At 46.4% G+C, this 23992-nt stretch overlaps 1 protein-coding gene and 1 long non-coding RNA gene across 2 annotated transcripts; one reads left to right on the top strand and one right to left on the bottom strand.

Moving 5' to 3' along the window:
- Positions 1 to 3216: 3216 nt before the first annotated feature.
- On the top strand, positions 3217 to 4368 carry LOC148774103 (uncharacterized). The gene is made up of 3 exons (XR_016036093.1): positions 3217 to 3944; positions 4061 to 4172; positions 4353 to 4368. It is a non-coding gene; the product is annotated as an uncharacterized LOC148774103 (long non-coding RNA).
- Positions 4369 to 5609: 1241 nt separating this feature from the next.
- LHFPL5 (LHFPL tetraspan subfamily member 5) lies at positions 5610 to 14449 on the bottom strand. Its single transcript, XM_088831229.1, has 3 exons — positions 13643 to 14449; positions 8646 to 8882; positions 5610 to 5674 (listed from the first exon to the last, which is right to left on the bottom strand). Exons 1-3 carry the CDS (start codon positions 14052 to 14054, stop codon positions 5610 to 5612), a joined length of 714 nt encoding a protein of 237 aa, XP_088687355.1. The 5' UTR covers positions 14055 to 14449.
- Between the last annotated feature and the right edge of the window lie 9543 nt (positions 14450 to 23992).

Genomic DNA, 23992 nt, shown 5'->3' with positions numbered 1-23992 from the left:
GAATGTTGAGTTTTAAGTCAGCTTTCTCACTCTCCTCTTTCACCTTTAGTTCCTCTTCACTTTCTGCCATAAGGGTGGTGTCATCTGCATATCTGAGGTTACTGATATTTCTCCTGGCAATCTTGATTCCAGCTTGTGCTTCATCCAGACCAGCACTTCCCATGATGTACTCTCCGTATAAGTTTAAAAAGTAGGATGACAATATACAACTTTGACATGCTCCTTTCCCAATTTTGAAGGACTGATGCTAAAGCTGAAACTGCAATACTTTGGCCACCTCATGCGACGAGTTGACTCACTGGAAAAGACTCTGATGCTGGGAAAGTTTGGGGGCGGGAAGAGAAGGAGACGACCGAGAATGAGATGGCTGGATGGTATCACCGACTCTGTGGACATGAGTTTGAGTAAACTCAGGGAGTTGGTGATGGATAGGGAGGCCTGGCGTGCTGTGATTCATGGGGTCGCAGAGAGTCGGACATGACTGAGCGACTGAACTGAACTGAACTGAACTGAACAGTACTAACTGTTGCTTCTTGACCTGCATACAAGTTTCTCAGGAGGCAGGGAAGGTGGTCTTGTATTCCCATCTCTTTAAGACTTTTCCACAGTTTGTTGTGATCCACACAGTCAAAGGCTTTAGCATAGTCAATGAAGCAGAAGTGAATGTTTTTCTGGAATTATCTTGATTTTTCTGTGATTCAGCGGATGTTGGCAATTTGATCTCTGGTTCCTCTGCCTTTTCTAAATCCAGCTTGTACATCTGGAAGTTCTTAGTTCACGTACTGTTGAAACCAGGCTTGGAGAATTTTGAGCATTACTTTGCTAGCATGTGAAATGAGTGCAATTGTGTGGTAGTTTGAACATTCTTTGGCATTGCCCTTCCTTGGGATTGGAATGAAAATTTACCTTTTCCAGTCTTGTGGCCAATGCTGAGTTTTCTAAATTTGCTGGCATATTGAATGCAACACTTTCACAGCTTCATCTTTTAGGATTTGAAATAGCTCAGCTGGAATTCCATCACCTCCACTAGCTTTGTTCATGGTGATGCTTCCTAAGGCCCACTTGACATCACACTCCAAGACGCCTGTCTCTAGGTGAGTGATCATACCATCGTGGTTACCTGGGTCATTAAGATCTTTTTTGGTATAGTTCGTGTGTATTTTTGTATAGATCTTGTGTATTCTTGCCATCTCTTCTTACTATCTTCTGCTTCTGCTAGATCCATACTATTTCTGTCTTTTATTGTGTCCATCTTTGCATGAAATGTTCCCTTGGTATCTCTGATTTTCTTGAAGAGGTCGCTAGTCTTTCCCATTCTATTGTTTTCCTCTGTTTCTTTGCATTGATCGCTGAGGAAGTCTTTCTTATCTCTCCTTGCTATTCTCTGGAACTCTGCATTCAGTTGGATATATCTTTCCTTTTCTCCTTTACCTTTCACTTCTCTTCTTTTTTCAGCTATTTGTAAGACCTCCTCAGACAACCATTTTGCCTTTTTGCATTTCTTTTTCTTGGGGAAGGTCTTGATCACTGCCTCCTGTACGGTGTAGATGAACTTCTGTCCATAGTTCTTCAGGCACTCTATCAGATCTAACCCCTTGAATCTATTTCTCACTTTCACTGTATAATTATAAGGGATTTGATTTAGGTCATACCTGAATGGTCTAGTGGTTTTTCCCTACTTTCTTTAAGTTAAGTCTGAATTTGGCAATAAGGAGTTCATGATCTGAGCCACAGTCAGCTCCCAGTCTTGTTTTCGCTGACCGTATAGAACTTTTCCATCTTTGGCTGCAAAGAATATAATCAATCTGATTTGGGTATTGACCATCTGGTGATGTCCATGTGTACAGTCATCTCTTGTGTTGCTGGAAGAGGGTGTTTGCTATGACCAGGGCGTTCTCTTGGCAAAACTCTGTTAGCCTTTGATCTGTTTTGTACTCCAAGGCCAAACTTTTTACTTCAGGTATCTCTTGATTTCATACTTTTGCATTCCAGTCCCCTATGATGAAAAGGACATCTTTTTTGGGTGTTAGTTCTAGAAGGTCTTGTAGGCCCTCATAGAAACATTCAACTTCAGCTTCTTCACTATTACTGGTCAGGACATAGACTTGGATTACGGTGATATTGAATGGTTTGCCTTGGGAAAGAACAGAGATCATTCTGTCATTTTTGAGATTGCACCCACGTACTGCATTTCGGACTCTTTTGTTGCCTATGAGGGCTACTCCATTTCTTCTAAGGGGTTCTTGCCCACAGTAGTAGATATAATGGTCATCTGAATTAAATTCGCCCATTCTGGTCCATTTTAGTTCACTGATTCCTAATATGTCGATGTTCGCTCTTGCCATCTCCTGTTTGACCACTTCCAATTTGCCTTGATTCAGGGACCTAACATTCCAGGTTCCTATGCAATATTATTCTTTACAGCATCAGACTTTACATTCACCATCAGAGACATCCACAGTGGGGCATTGTTTCCCTTTTGGCTCAGCCTCTTCATTCCGTCTGGAGCTATTTTTCTGCTCTTCTCCAGTAGCATATTGGGCACTACCAACCTGCGGAGTTCATCCTTCAGTGTCATATCTTTTCGCCTTTTCATACTGTTCATGTGGTTCTCAAGGCAAGAAGACTGAAGTGGTTTGCCATTCCCTTCTTCAGTGGACCACGTTTTGTCAGAACTCTCCACCATGACCCGTACGTCTTGGGTGGCCCTACACGGCATGGCTCATGGTTTCATTGAGTTAGATGAGGCTGTGATCCATGTGATCAGTTTGGTTAGTTTCCTGTGATTGTGGTTTTCATTCTTTCCACCCTTGAGGGATGAGGACTACAGACTCATGGAAACTTTCTGACTGGCTGTGGGGAAAACTGGGTCTGAGAGGTTAAGGAGCGACAGGATGGGTTCCAATCTCCCTGCTCAGGCGTGGGCGGGGCAACCAGGCACGCGCCACAAGCGAGGAAGGCCCCCCGGCACAGGCCCCGGGTATTTGTGTCAGCGCCGTCGCCACCGTCCCAGCCGATGGGTCGGGATACACGCTGGCGATCGCGGTCTGCTGGTCGCAGGGGTCGAAGGCAACGGAGCCGGAGCGGGAGTCGGAGCCGGAGTCGGAGCCGAATTCGGAGCAGAAGCCATGGGCGGCGAAACCGGCGTCGCCAAGACGACGAGGGGCGACGCAGACGGAGGCGGAGGAGTCGGGAGCGCAGGTAGGGTCGCTGTGTGAGCCGGGAAGCTGAGAGCCCCTCGAGTTAGTCTGGGAGGGCTTCCTGAAAAAGGGGACGTCTGAGCACGTCGGAATTAATCAGGCAGCGATAGGAAAGCGAGAGGCTCCAGGAGCGAGGCGTTGGGGAATCGATGAGGTCGGAGAGGAAGCGGGAGACTAGATCGTGCAGGCTTGTGTACCGTCATGAAGCATTTGAGGGTTGTTTAGAGGGGAGGAGGGAGCTGTATGGGCTTCCCTGGTGGCTCAGAGGTTAAAGCGTCTGCCTCCAATGCGGGAGACCCGGGTTCGATCACTGGGTCGGGAAGATCCCCTGGAGAAGGAAATGGTAACCCACTCCAGTATTCTTGCCTGGAGAATCCCATGGACGGAGAAGCCTGGTGGGCTACAGTCCACGGGGTCGCAAAGAGTCGGACGCAACGGAACGGAGGGAGCTGTATCGGAGAAGGCAATGGCAAGCCACTCCAGTACTCTTGCCTAGAAAATCCCATGGATGGAGGAGCCTGGTAGGCTGTAGTCCGTGGGGTCGCTAAGGTTCGGACACGACCTAGCGACTTCACTTTCACAAATTGGAGAAGGAAATGGCAACCCACTACAGTGTTCTTGCCTGGAGAATCCCAGGGACGGGGGAGCCTGGTGGGCTTCCGTCTATGGGGTCGCACAGAGTCGGACACGACTGAAGTGATTTAGCAGCAGCAGCAGCATCCCTGATGGGCAATGCCATGCTCAGTAAGTCTTTAATCCAGTTTTCTACTGATGGATGGGGCTGTGTTCCCTCCCTGTAGTTTGGCCTGAGGTCAAACTATGGTAGGGATAATGGCAGTAATGGTGACCTCCTTCAAAAGGACTTAGGTCAGCATACCACGGCTCCCAGGACTGTTGTATTCAGTGCCCCTGACCCTGCAGCAGGCAACTGTCGACTCACGCCTCCGCCCGGAGACTCCCGGACACTCACAGGCAAGTCTGGCTCACTCTCTTGTGGGGTCACTGCTCCTTTCTCCTGGGTCCTGGTGCACACAAGGTTTTGCTGTGTCCTCCAAAAGTCTGTTTCCTCAGTCCTGGGGAAGTTCTGTAATCGAATCCCACTGGTCTTCACAGTCAGATTTCCTGGGGGTTCTCCCTTTGCTTGATCCCCAGGTTTGGAAATCTGTTGTGGGCCCTAGAATTTCTGCAACAGGGCAAGAACTTCTCTGGTGTAACTGTGCTCCAGTCTGTGGGTCGTCTCCTCCAAGAGGACTTTTGCCACACCTGGCTCCCAGGTCTGCTGCAGCCAGAGCCCCTGTCCCCAAGGCAGGTTTCATCATCCAATAAATCTGTGGGGGGGGGAGGGCAGTACTGATTTACTGTTTTTTAAAAAAGTATGTTTATGTGGTCGGGGATTGGAAGGTTCTTAGAAAAAATTAAAATAGTTAAACTGGAGATATTTCTCCTACCCACACACAATGCCTGAGCAGCTCTGAGTCCTCAGTGAGTGACAGCTGTATGATGCCACTGTGGGCTGTTCCTTCCCTTCCTTCCTCTCTCCCTCCTTCCTTCCCCTCCCCTTTCTTTTTAAAAGGTGTTCCTTCATGTTCTTGTTAATTCATGTCTTAGAAACCTAAAAGACAGTAAGGGAATTTACATGTTATGTTTCCTTTTCAACCAGATATTAAAATTGATTAAGTTGTGTTTTGCTTTTTGCTTCAGCTATCAGGAAGCAGGGAACTAAATTTAATACTCAGCACACTAATTCTATTAGCCCAGATTTCTGTAGTATTTGTTTTCCTCTCTGTGTCTTTTATGTTTCATTAGGTTTTCCACTATGTCTCTTATAAATCTTCTGAAAATAAGGGTCCAAATTACAATAATGACTTCTAAAAGCCGTCTGTTCTTGTTGGCCAGGCTCCACAAAAAGAAGAGTTTATGAAACCACCTGCCTGTTTTAAATTATTTCTTCTTTCCCTGTGTTTTTCCCTCTTCTCAAGACACAAGTAAAACTAGAGGATTCCTGTTTGCCCCTTAGTGACGGTCTCCTTTGCCAGCTAGCCCATGCCCCCTGCTACCCCACACTCCACACTCAGCCCCCTGCCCCTCTCTCCCTCGGCCCTACAGCCCAGCCTCCCGAGTCATGCTGCGAGGCTGCAGCACTTCCAAAGGCACGCAGATCACCCTCCAGTGGAATTACTCACCAGTGCTCCAGCTGCTTCAGACTTCCTCTGCAATGAGAAAGAGAACAAACAGGATGTGTTTACAATCAAGCCTTGTTTCCAGGCTAATTGCCTGCACACGATTCCCCCTTTTATTCACTGTCAGGAAAGCTTGCACTTTTTGTTCATAATGTTTGTCAGCTTGTGCTTCCATATCGCGTGATCGTCTTCCTTAATAGACTTGAGGTCCAGATGTAGACTTCCTCCCTCACTGGACCTCTGGGCCAGAAGGTGTCGGGGGAGATGGTGGGGCAGATATAACGAGTGGTGGCACTAGAAAGACAGCGCATGGAGAGAGCTAACACTTAGCCATCACCTGCAACGTGCAGGCTTCGCTGGGGCTTTGTATACACTATCTAATCCTCAGCACAAGTTTTTGTTAAGATTTATTTTATTTTTGGCTGTGTTGTGTCTTCCTAGCTACACGTGGGCTTTCTCTGTTTGTGGCGAGTGGGGGCTACTCTTCCCTATAGAATGCGGGCTTCACACAGAGGTGGTTTCAGAGCATAGGTGCAAGGGCTTCAGTAGTTGCGACTCTCAGGCCTTAGAGTGTGGGCTCAGTAATTGTGGTGTATGGGCTTAGTTAGTTAGTTGCTCCACAGCATGTGGGATCTTCCTGGACCAGGGATCGAACCCGTGTCCTCTGCATCGGCAGGTGGGTTCTTAACCACTAGGCCACCAGGGAAGCCCTTTTATTTTTTTCATTGAGATATCATTTACATAAAATTTACTCTTTTAAAGTGTACAAGACAGTGGGTGTTAGTGTATTCATTATGCAACTATCACCACTGATTCTAGAAATTTTCATCACCCCCCCAAAAAAACCCTGTGACTTTTAATGATAACTCCCAATTTCCCTTTCTTCCCAGCCCCAGGGAATTACTAAACTTTACTTTCTATCTCTATGGATTTGCCTTTTCCGAACATACATCAGATCATACACTATCTAGTCTTTTTTATCTGGCTTCTCTCACTTAACAATGTTTTCTTCCACATTGTAGCAATTACCAGTACTTCATTTCTTTTTATGGCTGAAGAATAACTCAGTGTATGGATATACACATTTTGTCATTCAGTCATCAGTAGATACATGACTCTTAAAACTACTATGAACATTTGCACACAAGTTTTTGTGGGCACATATGTTTTCAATTTCCTTGCATATATGCCTAGGAGTGGAATTGCTGGGTCACATGGTAACTCTGTCTAATCATTTGAAGAGCTGTCATTCTGCTTTCCACAGCAACTGCACAATTTTACATTTTCTCTAGCAATGTGTGAGGATTCCAATTTCTTCATATGCTCATCAATACTCAATATTATTCACCTTTTCTGTTACAGACATCCTAATGGGTATAAAGTGATATCTCATTGTTGTTTTGACTTGCATTTTCCTAATGGTTAATGATGTTAACTATTTTTTCATATGCTTTTTAGCCATTTGTATATCTTATTTGATGAGAAGTCTATTCAGATCCTTTGCCCATTTAAAAAATTTGGTTATTTTTATTGTTATTGTTGAGTTACAAGAGTTCTTAATATATTCTGGATACTCGAATTATGATTATGACTTACAAATATTTTCTCCCTATCCATGGGTTGCCTTGTCACTTTCATTATGGTATCCTTTGAAGCACAGAGTTTTCAGTTTTGATGAAATCCAGTTTATTTTTTTTCCTTTTGGTACTTGTGCATTAGATGTCAAATATAAGAAATCATTGCCTAATCCAAGGTCTTCTCTAGAAGTTTTATAATTTTATATCTTACATTTATGTCTTTGATCCATTTTGAGTTAATTTCTGTATATGAAGTGTGGTACGTGGCCCAACTTATTCTTTATTCTATTTATTTATATTTATAAATATCTGGTTATCCCAGCACTATTTATTGAAAAGAGTATTCTTTTCCCCATTAAATGGTCTTGGCACCCCTGTTGAAAATCAGTCAGTCGTAGATGTTTGATTTCATTTCTGGACTTTCTATTTTATTCCATTGTCTATCCTTATGCCAGGACCGCACTGACTTGATCATTATACCTGTCTAGTAAGTTTTGAAATCAGGACATGTGTGTCCTCCAACTTTGTTTTTCTTTAAGATTATTTTGGCTGTTCTGGGTCTCTTGCATTTCCAAATGACAAACTGATCCTAAAATCAAGCCAGCTGGGATTTTGATAAAAATTGCATTAAGTTTGTAGACCAGTTTGTGGAGTATTGCCATCTCAACAACATTAAGTCCTCTGATACATGAACATGGATATTCCCATTTATTTAGGCCTTTAAACATGTTTTTCTAATTTTCACATACAAGTTTTACTTTTTTATTAAATTTATACCTAAGTATTGTATTCTTTTCGTTGTTATCATAAATGAAATTGTTTTTTAATGTCATTTTTAGATTGTTCATTGTTAGTGTATGCAAATACAGTATATTTTTGTATATTGTTCTTATATTCTGCAACCTTGCTGAAGTTGTGTATTAGCTTTATAGTTTTTTAGTGGATTATTTAGGATTTTCCATATACAAAATCATGTCATCTGCTAATAGAGATGGTTTTACTTCCTCTCCAAAATAGATTTCTTTTATTTCTATTTCTTGTCCAGTTTCCCTGGCTATAATCTCAGGTACAATCTTCAGTAGAAGAGCAGACAGCCTTATCTTGTTCCTGAGTACAATCTTGTAAGTAGGTATTTTTTACAAATGAGGAAAAACATGCCTTCTACCCCCTAATGAGGGGAAATGAAGCTCAGATCAGAAAACGGATATATGGAGAATCCCAAGGTGACTCTAATCCGAGGGAGCTAGGCTCCCATCACCCGAAGTCCAGGAGCCATCACATCTGCCCCCTCAACTGCCTTTCCTCCTTCCAGAGCAACTCATCCCTCTGCTCCCCTATTGCTCCTCTCTCCACCAGCAGACTCCCCTGTTATTTCAAGACCCAGCCTCGGTGCTGCCTTCCACTGGAAGGCCACACCTAGCTCCCCAGGCTGGCCCAGGGCTCTCTCCCCCGTAGACCCTGAGAGTGCAGGGGGACGAGGGACACCCTTCTATCACAGAGAGCCTCTGCCACGTAGGTCTGTCCATGCCTCATCACATGCCAGCCTGCAACCCTCCACTGACCCTTGGGCTCTGGGACAAAAGCTGTGTTTGATTGGTCTTGGTGTCCCCACCCTTGGCCAGGGGACACACCTCAGGCAACTAACTGGCAGAGAGGAAGCCTCAGCTCCCTGGGTTGGAGAGAATTACCTTTTCCATCAGCCTTATAGTCATCAGGGAGCAGCTTGTCCTGGCGGTAGCCCAGCACAAAGGCCAAGAAGGAGAGGATGAGAGCGTCTCCAATGCTGAGGATGGCAAGCATGAAGGCCCAGCGGATGGTGCAGTGACCCAGCGTGTATTTGCCTGTCTGCTCCCCACACATGCGCCGTACCTCACTTGAGTCCCAGCCGTCTGGGTAGACCAGGCAGCCGATCATCAGGCCTGTGGCTGAGGGGGTAGGGGAGGTGCAGATGGTGTCAGGCTAGGGAAGCTCAGTCTGCCCCCTCCCACCTTGCATTGCCGTCACCTTGCCACCTCCCTTCCTATGTTAACAGCCTTGAGAGGCACAAGAGGCAGCTCCTGCCATCTTTCTTGTAGAACAAAGAGGAGAAAACTGAGGCTCCAAGAGCTAAAACCATCTGCCCCTGGGAGCCACTGATCAGGGGTGAAGGCTCAGAGCAGGACTTCTCAGCCCTGGGAGCTTCTGCCAGGGCACCAGGTAGTTCTGCCGGGCCCTCAGCTGTGCCCCTCACTTTGAACTTGATGAGGCACTGGCTTCAAAGTCCTCCCCAAAATCCAGTTCCAGCCCAGAGAACTCATCACTCCTAAGATGTACTTTTGTTCAGACCTCAGCATCTCTGCAATAAGTGTAATAACAAAACTTTAGGCTATAACTTGATTAGAAGCTTTTTTTCCTTTTTACAGCACATCGAATAATTATGTCTCCTACAACTCAGGTATTTTAGATTGAGTACAGGAAGTTTTCCAGCCCCATCTCTGGCTGCTTCCTTCATGAACCTTCCATTTAAGCAAATAGAATCTCCACACCTTTACCCACTACAGCACAGGGCAGTTGTCCATACCTCCCTGAATGTGTTTAAAATGTTGATTTCTAGGTCAGGGTTGGGCTCAGGAATCCCTTCTTTAAAAGCACTCTTCTGGGTGACTCTCTCAACAGGAAAAGCTGGGGAACACTAGGGTAAACTGCCTGGATCTCAAGCCCAGCTCTTCGCTAACCAGCTGTGTGACTTGGAGCAAGTTACATAAGCTTTTGTGCCTCAGTTTTTTCATCTGTAAAATGAGGGTAATAATATTTGCCTGTTTGGATTGCAGTGAGGCTCAAATCAGCTAATACTGGAGAAGTGCTCAGAAGCGCGCCTGACACACGGTTGGCATTTCCCGAGTGACAGCTCATATGCCACACTGTGCTTTCATTGATTTAGTACTGACAGCCAAACATTTCTTCTTCCCCACCTTCCCTCCACTTTTCCCACCAAACTTCCACCCACCGTAGCCACGCAGGAAGGTACATATTCCCGGGATGTGACCGGGGCAGCCTCCGGGACCACCAGGCAGCCCCGGGGCACCTTCCCTTATCTGTGCCGCAGTCCCACCCCGGCCCTCCTTTCACAGGATCTGAGGCTCTTCAGCCCCAAAGCTGTGCCCTATCCAGGAGCACCATGGAGAAGCACCTCACAGGACCCAAAGTCACTGCTTGGGGCTCAGCTTGTTCTTGCAAGGAAGGTCAGCAGATCAAACAAAAGCACAACAAAATATAAAGATCAATATACCAATGTACCAGATCCCACCTTCCCACCTAGATGAGCGCCTCCTTTGTTTTTTCTAGGAGGAGCTGATTTATTAATACAGACTTCTCTTACAGATCACAAAATACTTTATATACCATTTTTCTGTCAATCCTTACAACAGTTCTGTGAAATAGGTTATGTGTTAATATCCCATTTTACAGACTAGAAAACTGAGGTCCCAGAGAAATCAAGTGAGTTGCCCAGTCCTTTAGCTATGGCAGAGCCAAGACCGGCACCCACAACTCTTGACTTTCTTGGCTTCAAAGTTAATTCCCCTAGACTCCCAGACAAACATCTTTCCAAAAAGCTGAATGTATTTAGCCATGACATTTCAGACTCAGTGACAAGAGGAAGATACTTAGGGTGGTTACCCTAGGGGTTACCCTCCCTGAACCCTTTGGTAAAACCTGTGGCCTCCCCAACTTGGTGTGTGATGAGTCCTCTGGTACCTGGCATGGCCCCCTTCTCCTACAGCACCTCCCTATAGCGGTTTCAGAAAAGAACCCAGGGTCTCTGACTTAGAAACAGGTTGTTTCTATGGGTGCCACAGTGCTGTATGAGCACCCCACCCATCCACCTAGTAGGAGGATCCACCCCACTGTGGCATCTCAGGGCTCTAAACAGAGGCCAGCATGGTATTCTCAAGCAGGTTTACTTACCATTTCTGACTTCCAGTCTCTTGCTGGAAAAATAAGAATAATAATACCTGACTCAGAGCAGGGTTATGAGGATTAAATGTGATTGTTTACTGCTGTGTCTGGTATATGGTAAGTGGCCAATTAATGTTAGTTGTTGCTACTATTACTGGCACTAAAGTCAGATGGAAGCACCCTCAATGGATGTCGCTGTCATTAGAGCTGTTCACAAATATTCAAGGTCCAGGACAGGATTATACTTCCTTGCCTCCCTCCCTTGAAGTTGTGTGCATGCGTGCGTGCATTCTCGGTTGCTCAGTCCAACTCTTTGTGACCACATGGAGTGTAGCCTACCAGGCTTCTCTGTCCAAGGAATTTTCCAGGCAAGAATACTGGTGCAGGTTGCCATTTCCTGCTCCAGAGGAGCTTCCTGACCCAGGAATCAAACTCGTGTCTCCTGCATCTCCTGCACTGGTAAGCAGATTCTTAACTACTGAGCAACCTAGGAAGTCCCCCTTGAAGTTAGGCTAGGTCATAAAGATTCCTTCAGCAAATAAAATGTGAGCAGAGATGCTGTGCGCTTTTCCAGGCCAGAGCATTTAACTGCTGTTGGAGACTTTCTAGAGCTCTTTTTCTCTTTGCAGTGATGACAGCCAGATGACAGCTGATGCTCCATCAGACTGGGCTCTGGAAGAGAACAGTGAGAGCAAAACCTTTCGCTGATCCTCAATGAGTGTGTACCATGATCAGGAAATAAACCTTTGTTCTAACCCACAAAGATTTGGGAATTGTTACTGTGGCATCACCCCATCCATCCCTGACTGAAAAAGCTGTTTTGGGTTTTTCACATTTACTGAGCACCTACCACATGTCAGGCCTTGTTCAAGATGCATTATAACATCCCATTCCTGCAAGAGCCCTGTGATGGGGTATTTCTGCCGTCTTCGACAGACAAAGTTACTAGAACTCAGAGAGATGCGTAACGTGCTCTACTTGTGATTTTGGGAGCTGGGGCCACCCTCGGCCTACGCCTGGCATCCAGAAGCTCAATTAACTTTAAGCGGCAGCTCCTCACTGCCCCACCCATCAGTCTCTCTCCCTTCTCCTATGCCCTTCCCTCGTCCTTAACCTTGTCAAGATTAAGCTAACTGGTTTAGGGCTCCTCTAATGGAGGAAGCACTCAATGACTGGCTGTTGGACACACCTCCTTCTCATCCCTCCCTTTGCCACCCCCTCCTTTCCCCAGCACCAAAGAAGGGAACACGACACCACCTTTGTTCTCCCCCAACATAAATGTTTCATGGCATGGCACCTGGCCACCTCTGCTATCAGTGTCTTCAGCTCCGTGACCCAGACAAGGATCTGACTCAAATGGCCAGGCCCTTCCAGCACTGCCTGTTCAGCAGATGGCACCTGCTGCAAGAGGCTGGGGGAGTGGGGCAGTGCAGAGAATGAGAGAGGGCGGGTGGTGTTTCCAGCATCCCATTGCTCTGGAGGACCAGCTGGCAAGCATGCCAGGGTCCATTCTGCTCCTCTTTGTCACAAAACTGCTAAATATTCATTCTCCCTTCTCTCTCCCCTACTCCCCACTCAAAGCCCACCAAGACTTGCCTCATCTCTGCCCCAGCCTCTCCTTCACCATTTAGAGAGACTACAGAGAAAGGGAGATGGCAAGGGGATTGGGAAGGCAGCTGTGGAACCAGGTCAGTAGCCTGAGTACAAGATTCAGAGTTTGAAGGTTCTGTCTCTCACGACCTGTGTGCTAAAATACAAGTTACCCGCTAGGAGCCTCATATATCAAATAAGGAAAACCCACCTCACTGGGTCATGATAAGGCTCCTCATCTAGTTCTTGGGACTCACTGCCATAATTCTATTTCCTTGGTTGCCAGGTGATCTATTACAGTCTTGGCTAAGTCTTGTCTTCTCTCAGCCCCAGATCCCTCGTTTATAGTTGGGGGGAGGGCGCTCTAGCTCTCTAGAGCCCCCTCCAATTCTGACTGTCCTAAGTTTATGTGTTTGGTTGTCTGGGATTCAGTTCCCTGTTCCATTCCCCCTGCTAAGGATAACACTGCTTCTCCTTCTAACCAATGATGTCAAGATGATTTCACTGTAGTCTGCAGTCCCCAACAAGGCTCCTGGACACCTCTCTTGTATGGACAGTCTGTGTGTGGTGCTTGGAGTGAGGAGGGACCCAGGGCTGCAGGACAAGGTCTTGGGTAGGCATCCCTTCCTGGGCTCTAGAGGATAGCAGGACCAGCTGACCCCAGAAACCAGATGCCTGTCTATAGCCAGAAGCAGGAAAAGAGGGTCAGAGAAGGCCTTGCCTCTCAGCACCACAAGTAGCCACATAGTTCTCAAAGACCCTACTTCCCTCCCGCACCACAAAATATCACCTCCATTCACTGCCTCAAGTGCTCACACTTGCTATAACAAGGATGGAATGCTGGAATTGGGGAACAAAGACCTTTACTGTACCATGAGTGATTTGCTCCTGGGCAAGTCACTTCCCCTCTCTGGACCTCAGTTCCTGATCTAAAGATGAGAGAGTTGAACCATTTGATCTTTAAAGTCTTTTTGGTCTCAGCCATCCTGAGACTTGCTACTCTTCAGAAGTATCTGAAGAGCACAGAGTGTGGCTGGGCTATACAGGACAACAGCTGAGTTGGAGACTCAGCAACTCCAGGGAAGGTGGGACGGTGCACCTGCTCCTGTGGCCTTGGGGCAGGCGAGGGGCTCCCTGCCCTCCCACTATCCCTGCTCACCCGCAGCCAGCTGCATCCACGCACAGATCTTGTAGACAGTGGCCGTGTTGCAGACGAAGAACAGGCTGAAGCAGATGATGGAGCCAATGATGAGGAACATGGCCAAGGCCACAAAGAACATGGCAGTCTTGAAGGCTCTAGAAGGGATAGAAGAGAAGTCCAGCGGGCCACCCTTGCAGATAAGCTCAGAAGACAGCACGTTGCCCACGCAGTAGGAGAAAAGGCCAAAGTAGCCCGCCTGGGGCGTGTTGACGCTGTCACCGATCCAGTAGGGCTGGATGAAGAGCGCCATGACCAGCACGGAGAAGCAGATGGTGAGTGTGCCCCACATCACGCCCACGGCCCTCGAGTTGCGCACGTAGTTGGTGTGGTAGATCTTGGCTGCCTCCTGGGCAGGCAGCAACTTCACCATCGTGAGGGCGCTGGGTCCCGGGGTGGGGACTTGTGGGCTGGACGTGGATTTGCGAACGGATGGAGGCCCAGAAGTGGGTCACCCCCTCGACCGGGTGTGGGGAGGAGGCTGAGGTCAGGGAGGATGACCTTGGCTTCTCCAGGGGAAGCTTGTGCAGGGGGCTGTGTCCGCTCTGCTTGAGCCGGCCTGCCTCGGGTCTCCTGCCTCCCCTCAAACCCGCCAGGGTCCCGGGCCTGCGGGCGCCGCTCAGCCCCGCCCGCTTCCTGAGAAGAGCCCCAGGGAGCTCCGCCCGCTTCGCTCGTCCCGGCTCCGCCCCGCTCCCTCCACCGAGAACGCAGCTTTCAGCACCGTGGCCAGCGCCTCGGGCCCCGCGGCAGAGGAGAGTGAAGAGCGGCCGCCCCACCCACTCCACAAGCCTGCGCCTGGGAAGCAAGGCCCCTCTTCACCCTCCGGAGCCGGGCTGGCAAGGACCGAAAGGGCGGGGCTGTGGTTGTCACCTTCCTCTCGCTCGTGTCCTGCCGCCAAACCACTTCTGGAGCGCAGTCCCCAGCCCAGCCCATCCTTCCCTGGATGCCTGTATGTCCTTCTAGAACCTCCAATCCCTTGGAGGCCAGCAAAGTCTTCCGGGTCACTGGTTTGTCCTCCCTATATCATTCAGGGGACAATTATAAGAGCCTTCTGCGTACTGAGCCCTATGTTGGAGGCAAGAACCATATACTAAAAAGGACGGGGCCCCTGCTCTCAAAGACAGTGAGGTATTTACATATATGTAAATATATATTTGAAATGCAGACTGATAGTGTGATAATAGAACCTACTACACAGAGAACAGTCCTTATGAGCCTTCTCAGACTTTAACATATGCTTTTTGTTCAATACAATGTCTTTCTCCTCTTGTGTATGTTTTTGTTGCATATTTCTTTTTTTATTACTTTTATAAGTATAGTTGATTTACAATGTTGTGTTAATTTCTGCTGTCACTCAAGGTACATATGTACATTCTTTTTTATAGTCTTTTCCATTAGGTTTATCCTAGGAGATATATATATATGTATACATATCTATATACATATATATATATATATATGTTTTAAATTTACTTATTTGGCTGTACCAGGTCTTAGCTGAGACACATGGGATCTTTTTGGTGTGGCACACAGAATCTTTAGTTGCAGCATTCAAACTCTTTGTTTCAGCATGCGGGAGCAGGGATCCAACCCAGGCCCCCTGCATTCAGAGAATGGAGTCTTAGCCATTGGACCACCAGGGAAGTCCCTATCCCAGATTATTGAATATAGTTTCCTGTTCTGTACAGTAGGACCTTCTGTTTATCCATTCTATATAAATAGTTTGCCTCTAGTAACTCCAAATTCCCAGTCCATCCCTCCTCCTCCACACCCTTGCTTATTCCTTTTCCCCCTTCTTTTTCAAAATACCTATATTTTTCCTAAATGTATAGGCAAATTCATGATTAATATACATACATAGGAAAATTCAAAAAGTTACATAAAAGAATAAAAGTAACTCATAACTAAAAAATGGGATCTAAGGACAAACAAGATCATTTCACAAACATTCACTTCAGCTTTAGATAGATCTGAATTTGAGTCAGCCACTTGTTAGCTGACTCAAGTTAGATTGTCAATTCTGAAATCAGATTGATTATATTCTTTGCAGCCAAAGATTCTTTGCATCTCCAAAGATGGAGAAGCTCTATATAGTCAGCAAAAACAAAACCAGGAGCTGACTGTGGCTCAGATCATGAACTCCTTATTTCAAAATTCAGACTTAAATTGAAGAAAGTAGGGAAAACCACTAGACCATTCAGGTATGACCTAAATCAAATCCCTTACAATTATATAAATAGATTCATATGCAAGTGACAAATATATTCAAGGGATTAGATCTGATAGAGTACCTGAAGAACTATGGACAGAGGTTCATGACATTGTACAGGAGGCAGTGGTCAAGATCATCCTCAAGAAAAAGAAATATAGAAAGGCAAAATGGTTGTCTGAGGAGGCCTTACAAATAGCTGAGAAAAGAAGAGAAACTAAAGGCAAAGGAGAAAAGGAAAGATATACCTATTTGAATGCAAAGTTCCAAAGAATAGCAAGGAGAGATAGGCAGCCTTCCTTAGTGATCAATGCAAGGAAATATAGGAAAACAATAGAATGGGAAAGACTACAGATGTCTTCAAGAAAATCAGAGATACCAAGGGAACATTTCATGCCAAGATGGGCACAATAAAGGACAGAAATAGTTTGGACTTAACAGAAGCAGAAGATATTATGAAGAGATGACAAGAATACACAGAAGACCTATACTTCTTCATGACCCAGATAACCACCATGGTGTGATCACTCACCTAGAGCCAGATATCCAGGAATGTGAAGTTAAGTGGGCCTTAGGAAGCATCACTATGAACAAAGCTAGTGGCGGTGATGGAATTCCAGTTGAGCTATTTCAAATCCTAAAAGATGATGCTGTGAAAGTGCTGCACTCAATATGCCAGCAAATTTGGAAAATTCAGCAGTGACCACAGGACTGGAAAAGGTCAATTTTCATTCCAATCCCAAAGAAAGACAATGCCAAAGAATGTTCAGACTACCACACAATTGTACTTATCTCACATGCCAGTAAAGTAATGCTCAAAATTCTCCAAGCCAGGCTTCAACAGTACGTGAACTGTGAACTTCCAGATGTACAAGCTGGATTTAGAAAAGGCAGAGGAACCAAAGATCAAATTGCCAACATCCATTGGGTCATCAAAAAAGAAAGAAAGTTCCAGGAAAACATCTACTTCTGCTTTATTGACTACACCAAAGCCTTTGACTGTGTGGATCACAACAAACTGTGGAAAATTCTGAAAGAGATGGGAATACCAGACCACCTTACCTGCCTCCTGAGAAACCTATATGCAGGTCAAGAAGCAACAATTAGAACTGGACATGGAACAACAGACTGGTTCCAAATTGGGAAAGGAGTACATCAAGGCTGTATATTGTCACCCTGCTTATTTAACTTATATGCAGAGTACATCAAGTGAAATGCTGGGCTGAGTGAAGCACAAGCTGGAATTAAGATTGCTGGGAGAAATAGCAATAACTTCAGATACACAGATGACACCACCCTTATGGCAGAAATCGAAGAAGATCTAAAGAAGCTCTTGATGCAAGTGAAAGAGGAGAGCCAAACATCTGGCTTAAAACTCAACATTCAAAAAACAAAGATCATGGTATCCAGACCCATCACTTCATGCAAATAGATGGGGAAACAATGGAAACAGTGACAATTTTGGGGGGCTCCAAGATCACTGTAGATGGTGACTGCAGCCATGAAATTAAAAGACACTTGCTCCTTGAAAGAGAAGCAATGACCAACCTAGACAGCATATTAAAAAGCAGAGACATTACTTTGCCGACAAAGGTCCGTCTAGTCAAGGCTATGGTTTTTCCTTCCAGTAGTCATGTATGGATGTGAGAGTTTAACTACAAAGAAAGCTGAGTGATGAAGAATTGATGCTTTTGAACTGTGGTGTTGGATAAGACTCTTGACAGTCCCTTGGACTGTAAGGAGATCAAACAAGTCAATCCTAAAGGATATAAGACCTGAATATTCATTGGAAGGAGTGATGCTGAAGCTGAAACTCCAATACTTTGGCCACAAGATGCGAAGAGCTGACTCATTGGAAAAGACCCTGATGCTGGGAAAGATTGAAGGCAGGAGAAGGGAACGACAGAGGACGAGATGGTTGTATGGCATCACTGGCTCGAAGGACATGAGTTTGAGCAAGCTCATGGAGTTGGTGATGGACAAGGAAGCCTGGCATGCTGCAGTCCATGGGGTCACAAAGAGTCGGACACAACTGAGTGACTGAACAGAACTTGAACTTGTTAACTGAGGGTTTAGCTTCCTGAGCCTCAGTTTATTCGTCTATAAGATGAGTATGATAATAGTATCTATCACATATGGGTTAGGTAAAATAACATATGGAAAATGTTTAACCCAGGGCCTCACATATAAAAATACTCAAAAATGTTTTTTATTATTATTATCTCTGTTAAGATTTCGGTGTATTCCCCTCCTTCTGGACATACTGCTTTATACAGTTGGATAATAATGTATATGTATTTGTGCTCAGTCATGGTCAACTTTTTGCGACCCCATGAACTATATAGCCTGTGAGGTTCCTCTGTTCATGGGATTTTCCAGACAAGAATACTGGAGTGGGTTGCCATTTCCTTCTCCAGTTTACATTTAGTATCCAATTATTTTCATCTAGCATTTCACCATCAATGTTTTCTCACAGTACTAGTTTTTCAAAAACGTGATCTTTAATCTTTATGTAATTGTTTAATTATTCCCCTCCGTGGGGGTATTTTGACAGTTTCCCATTTTTCACTATTGAAAAGAACCCTGCCATAAGCATACTGTACTGTTAACCTGTGTTTCCTCTTAAATTTCTTCAGTTTTGTGATCAGGCCTCCCCATCAGATTGAAAGTTCAACAAAGCATGACCTGTATCTCCACCGTCGGGCTGGGAGCTTCTCCAGAGCAGGGGCTGTATGTTCCCCCCTTCAGAAAAGGCACTAACCTGGGGCCAGGCTCTTCAGGACTGGCAGACACCTTTTGTTTGGCCCGATCAGCAGAACTTCCCCTGCCTTTGAGAGAAGCCTCTCCGGCTTTCTGAGGTTCTGGTGGGACAGCCATCACAGGGCACATGGATCCTAGAGACAGAGCTGAGTATGAGACCCAAGCGAGGCTATCAGCCTCCACTTAGGGAATCTGAATGGTGGTGGATTAAAATGAGGAAAAACGGTGTTGTTAAGTCAAGCCTTGGCAACATCCTCAACAGATAATCCATGACTTCCTGCTACCAGGAGCTTCTGAGTCACCTGATACCCGCTCCATCTAAGACAGGTGGCCCTGTTCCTTCAATTCTGTGACTCTCTCACTATCTTTCCATTTCCTTCCTTTTTGCTTTTATTGACTAGAGTAGGTTTTGGCTGTTGGTACTAAGAGCCCTAACCTGATCCAAAATATTAGCGCCAACAAAGGGGTTTCAGGCCCAGACTTCAGACAAAAGGCTTTGAGATCCCTGTTTACGTCTGGAGTTGGGAAAACAGCAGCCCATGGAACAGAGAGGAGAAACAGCTAGTCAGATTATCAGCTGTGAACTCTAGGGATCATGAGCCATCTGAGGGTCAAGTTCTGGGGAACTGCATAGCTTTGGCTACAAACAGATTTAAAGGTAAGGGAGAAATCAGGAACACAGAGTGGGACAGGTGCTTATAATGGCAGTGAATAATGTCAAGCAAGATAATGTTCAAGCTCAGTCATCTAGAATAAAATGAATTTCAAGACCTTTAAGTGTTATGGCTCGAAGAATCCATTGTCTTCTGCAAGAGGGCATAGGATCTTCAAAATAAGATTCAGGAGTGTGAAAGGACTGAACTGCAAGGCCTTGAACCCATCTCGTGTTCCTGAACATTTAGACTAGCTCACCTCAAGAACTCGTAGAATCCTCACCTTAGCCCCCTGAGCCTTAAGCTAAAGCGTTGTATATTAGGAAGAGCTAAGCCAACGCCCCTGGTGCTCCCTCTCACTCTCCAAATAATAAATCAAAAACAGTATTATGGGGGTTTCTGGTGGCTCAGTGATAATCCTTCTGCCAATGCAGGAGATACAAGAGACTAGGGTTCGATCCCTGGGTCAGGGAGAGCCCCTGGAGTAGGAAATGGCACCCTACTCCAGTGTTCTTGCCTGGAAAATTCCATGGACCAAGAGGAGCCTGGCAGGCTACAGTCCATGAGGTTGCAAGAGTTGGACACGACTGAGCGACTGAGCACGCATGCACACACGAGCTGCACATTGAGATGTGGCTGTTACCAAACTAAAAGAGAGGTGACGTCACACAGACATCCTGGCTTAGTGCTGGGGCAATGACTGCTGAAACACCGGGCCATCTCCCTAGCGTCTTACAGAGGATGGTTGTGATGTGTTTGAAAGGAGCGCTAGCAAGACGTGGGGACTATGAATATGGGGGAAAAAAGTTCACGTGGTTGTTGGCCAGTGAAGGGAGGGACCGTGCTAAGAGAACAGAGCACAAATTTCAGCAGGACCAGAAGGATAAGGTGGGACAAGGGACATCTTCACAGAAGCTATTGAGAGCCCAGGAGATCATAAAGACCCCTTCCCCTACTTCTTAAATCCATATAAGCTTCACTCCACACTCGGTCCAATCTGGTCAGGAGAATGGGGTGGTAAGGGGAATCCTAAAAGCTGAGTACCAAGTTTTAAAAAGAGTGGTAACTTGGAAGTCAGTAAATATCTCCTTTTCTGCTGCTGCTGCTGCTAAGTCACTTCAGTCGTGTCCGACTCTGTATGACCTCATAGACGGCAGCCCACCAGGCTTCTGTGTCCCTGGAATTCTCCAGTCAAGAACACTGGAGTGGGTTGCCATTTCTTTCTCCAATGCGTGAAAGTGAAGTCGCTCAGTCGTGTCTGACTCGTAGCGACCCCATGGACTACAGCCTACCAGGCTCCTCCATCCATGGGATTTTCCAGGCAAGCGTACTGGAGTGGGGTGCCATTGCCTTCTCCAGTCTCATTTTCTACCCTCATCTAAATAAAATGGATCCTGGATTATAGATGTAAATTTAAAAGTTAAAATTATTGCACGTCCCAGTTTGGGTTTGCTTTTTTTTTTTGGTTGAACTGCTGCATGGCTTGTGGGAGCCTTGTTCCCCAACCAGGGACCAAACCCATGTCCCCTGCATCAGAAATGCAGAATCTTAGCCACTGGACCACCAGAGCAGTTATAATTTGAGCATGTCTCTTAGGGGAAGAAAGGGGATCTGTGAGTCAGGCAGCTGCAGGTGGAATGGAGGGTGTATCTATTGTTCGTGTGCACCCAGAACCCTTCCCCTTTCTTTGGCAACAAAAACTTGCTCTCCGTTTGAAGCACTGCCCCTCCCCGTTCCTTGAGGTCCAGGTGGGGCTGTCTGCCTCAGAGCCCTGACCGGTGCAGATCATGGGTAGGGGGCTGGAATACTCAAACTAAGTCAACCTGAGTCTCTCGATAGGGACTCTGACTCTTGAGTGGATTCCTTACCTGCTCCCCACGTGACTCCAGGGTTGTCACACATCTGACCTTGGTCCAAAGCTATGAGCCCATTCCCAGAACTGAGATGTCTGTGTTTTTTGCTTAAGCAAAGGGAATGCATTATGCACGGGGTGGGGGAGGGGGTGTTTCGGGTACCACAGGGGCAGGATGCAACAGCCATGGGAAGGGTGTGTGTGTGCGCGACACGTCCATGTAACAAGACCTGGAAATCCACCAGGAAGTCAAGGCACGGCTGCCGCTGCTTCTCCCCAAATGGCAAATCCACTCTTCCTCCCCTTAGCAGACCACTTTCTTCATTTCTTCATCAGTTCAGTTCAGTTCAGTCGCTCAGTCGTGTCTGACTCTTTGCAACCCCATGAATCACAGCACACCAGGCCTCCCTGTCCATCGCCAACTCCCGGAGTTCACTCAAACTTATGTCCATCGAGTTGGTGATGCCATCCAGCCATCTCATTCTCTGTCATCCCCTTCTCCTCTTGCCCCCAATCCCTCCCAGCATCAGAGTCTTTTCCAGTGAGTCAACTCGTCGCATGAGGTGGCCAAAGTATTGGAGTTTCAGCTTTAGCATCAGTCCTTCCAATGAACACCCAGGACTAATCTCCTTTAGAATGGACTGGTTGGATCTCCCTGCAGTCCAAGGGACTGTCAAGAGTCTTATCCAACACCACAGTTCAAAAGCATCAATTCTTCAGTGATCAGCTTTCTTCACAGTCCACCTCTCACATCCATACATGACCACGGGAAAAACCATAGCCTTGACTAGACGGACCTTTGTTGGCAAAGTAATGTCTCTGCTTTTTAATATGCTGTCTAGGTTGGTCATAACTCTCCTTCCAAGGAGTAAGCGTCTTTTAATTTCATGGCTGCAATCACCATCTGCAGTGATTTTGGAGCCCCAAAAATAAAGACACTGTTTCCACTGTTTCCCCATCTATTTCCCATGAAGTGATGGGACCAGATGCCATGATCTTAGTTTTCGGAATGTTGAACTTTAAGCCAACTTCTTCTTCATCAACACAGCAGAAAACTCCCTTCCTGGGCCTCCCTAGTTTCATGTTTCAGATCAGCTCGAAGGCGAGCTGTTGGACACAAGCCTACCACCCAGGAAAGTGCCTTGGGTCAGATATTCATTCCTTGTCTAGTTCATCCGGTGGGGCGGAGCAAAGACGGGCTCATTTACAAACGTGGCTGCCAAAAGCCCACTTTTGTGTGTCTGGGGTGGGTCTTGGAGAATGTGGACTGGGTGACACCCCAGAGGAGTTTGCCACATCTCCTCTGGGTCTACAGCTGCTGTGCCCCAAACCCTCAGTGGGAGGCAAGGCACCACCCATCCCCGCCATCCCAGGTGGTAAGACTTGACCAGGGAGAATTCTGCTCCTTTTTTGTTTGTTTTTTAATTGAGGTACAGTATCTATGTTACATACAGTAAAGTACTAAAACCTTAAGTGCATGGCCAGATAGATTTTTATGTGTTACCAATACCCCAGATGAAGATTTAGAACAATTCAGCAGTCCAGAGGTTTGCTCCCTCCTGACCCCCGTCCCAGTCAACATCCCGGCTGGGAATAAACCCTGCAGACTTTTACCACCAAAGGTTAGGTTTTGATTGATTCATTTGTGGCTGTGCTGGGTCTTCACTGCTGTGTGGACTTTTCTCCAGCTGTGGCAAGCGGGCGCTACTCTCCAGCTGCAGTGTGTGGGCCGCTCATTGCAGTGGCTCCTCTTGTCGCAACGGCTTCTCATTGCAATGACTCTGGGGCACATGGGCTCAATAGCTGCAGCGCCCAAGCTTTAGAGCGTACGCTCAGTAGGTGTGGCAAACAGGTTTAGCTGTTCCGCAGCATGTAGGATCTTCCCAGGCCAGGGATCAAACTCGTGTCTCCTGCATTGGCAGGCTGACTCTCTACCACTGAAATACCAGGGAAGCCCCAGCCTAGGTTAGTCTTGCCTCTTCTTGAATCTCATGTAGATGGAATCAAACCGTCTGTGTTCTTTTGTCCATGGGTTTTCTCATTCAGTATCATGGGGGATTCCTTTTTTAAAACTGGTCTATTTATTCGGCTGTGCTGGGTCTCAGTTGCAGCACTTGGGATCTGCGATCTTCATTGCAGCACGTGGAATCTTTTAGCTGTGGCATGTGGGATCTAGTTCCCTGGCAGGGATTGAACACGGGCCCCCTGCATTGGGAGTGCAGAGTCTTAGCCACTGGACCACCAGGGAAGTCCCTCATTCAACATTATGTATGTGAGAGAAACGCATATGATCGCATGTGGGAATCAGAAATCAATTCTTTTTTGAGGGGGAAAAAGCCAAAGCAAAACACTCTTTAGATTGGGGAAGGGGTTGGTTAGACCATGTGAGGTTTGGGTACAAAAAAGTCCTTAACTACTTTTTGCTTGGATTTTGGAAGCACAAACATTATCAAAGTGCTTTTTGCTATATTCTTTGTTTGGAATGGAAAAATCCGCATTCTTTCACCTCTGGAAAGGCCGTGACCTGCTGGAAATACTAGAACTGATGCATTTTGACAGAAAGAACCCTTTGGTTCCAGTTTCTTCCCAGCCTCCTCGTCTTGACTTGGGAGAAGAAACAGTGCAGTGCGGAAGGGCCAGGATAAGCTCAGGGGGAAAAGTGGCTGAAAACACTGAGCTCCATAAAAAAAAAAAAAAGAGAGAAGACAGTGTTTCTTTCATCAGTGGCATTTCCAGGTCTCTGGAATTGGGTGGGCTTCTCTCATTTTGAGGATCTCCTGGATGGTTCCTTCAGCTGCTCCTCTCTAGGCACCCTCAGTGCTGTAAGGGTGAAGGGT

The sequence above is a fragment of the Moschus berezovskii genome, chromosome 23 (assembly GCF_049115385.1).
Source record: "Moschus berezovskii isolate FMDL1 chromosome 23, NW_MosBer_1.0, whole genome shotgun sequence".
NCBI lineage: Eukaryota > Metazoa > Chordata > Mammalia > Artiodactyla > Moschidae > Moschus > Moschus berezovskii.
The sequence above is the reverse complement of the archived record's forward strand: the minus strand, read 5'-3'. Positions and strand labels throughout refer to the sequence as shown.

What these genes read in the sequence shown, in the direction of transcription:
- LHFPL5 (XM_088831229.1), bottom strand. Translation starts at nt 14,054, where the DNA reads ATGGTGAAGTTGCTGCCTGCCCAGGAGGCAGCCAAGATCTACCACACC. An exon ending in GTGGATGCAGCTGGCTGCGG is followed by an intron (nt 8,883 to 13,642) that starts GTGAGCAGGGAT and finishes CTACCCCCTCAG; the next exon opens with CCACAGGCCTGATGATCGGC. An exon ending in CTATAAGGCTGATGGAAAAG is followed by an intron (nt 5,675 to 8,645) that starts GTAATTCTCTCC and finishes CTGTCTTTCTAG; the next exon opens with TGCCACCACTCGTTATATCT.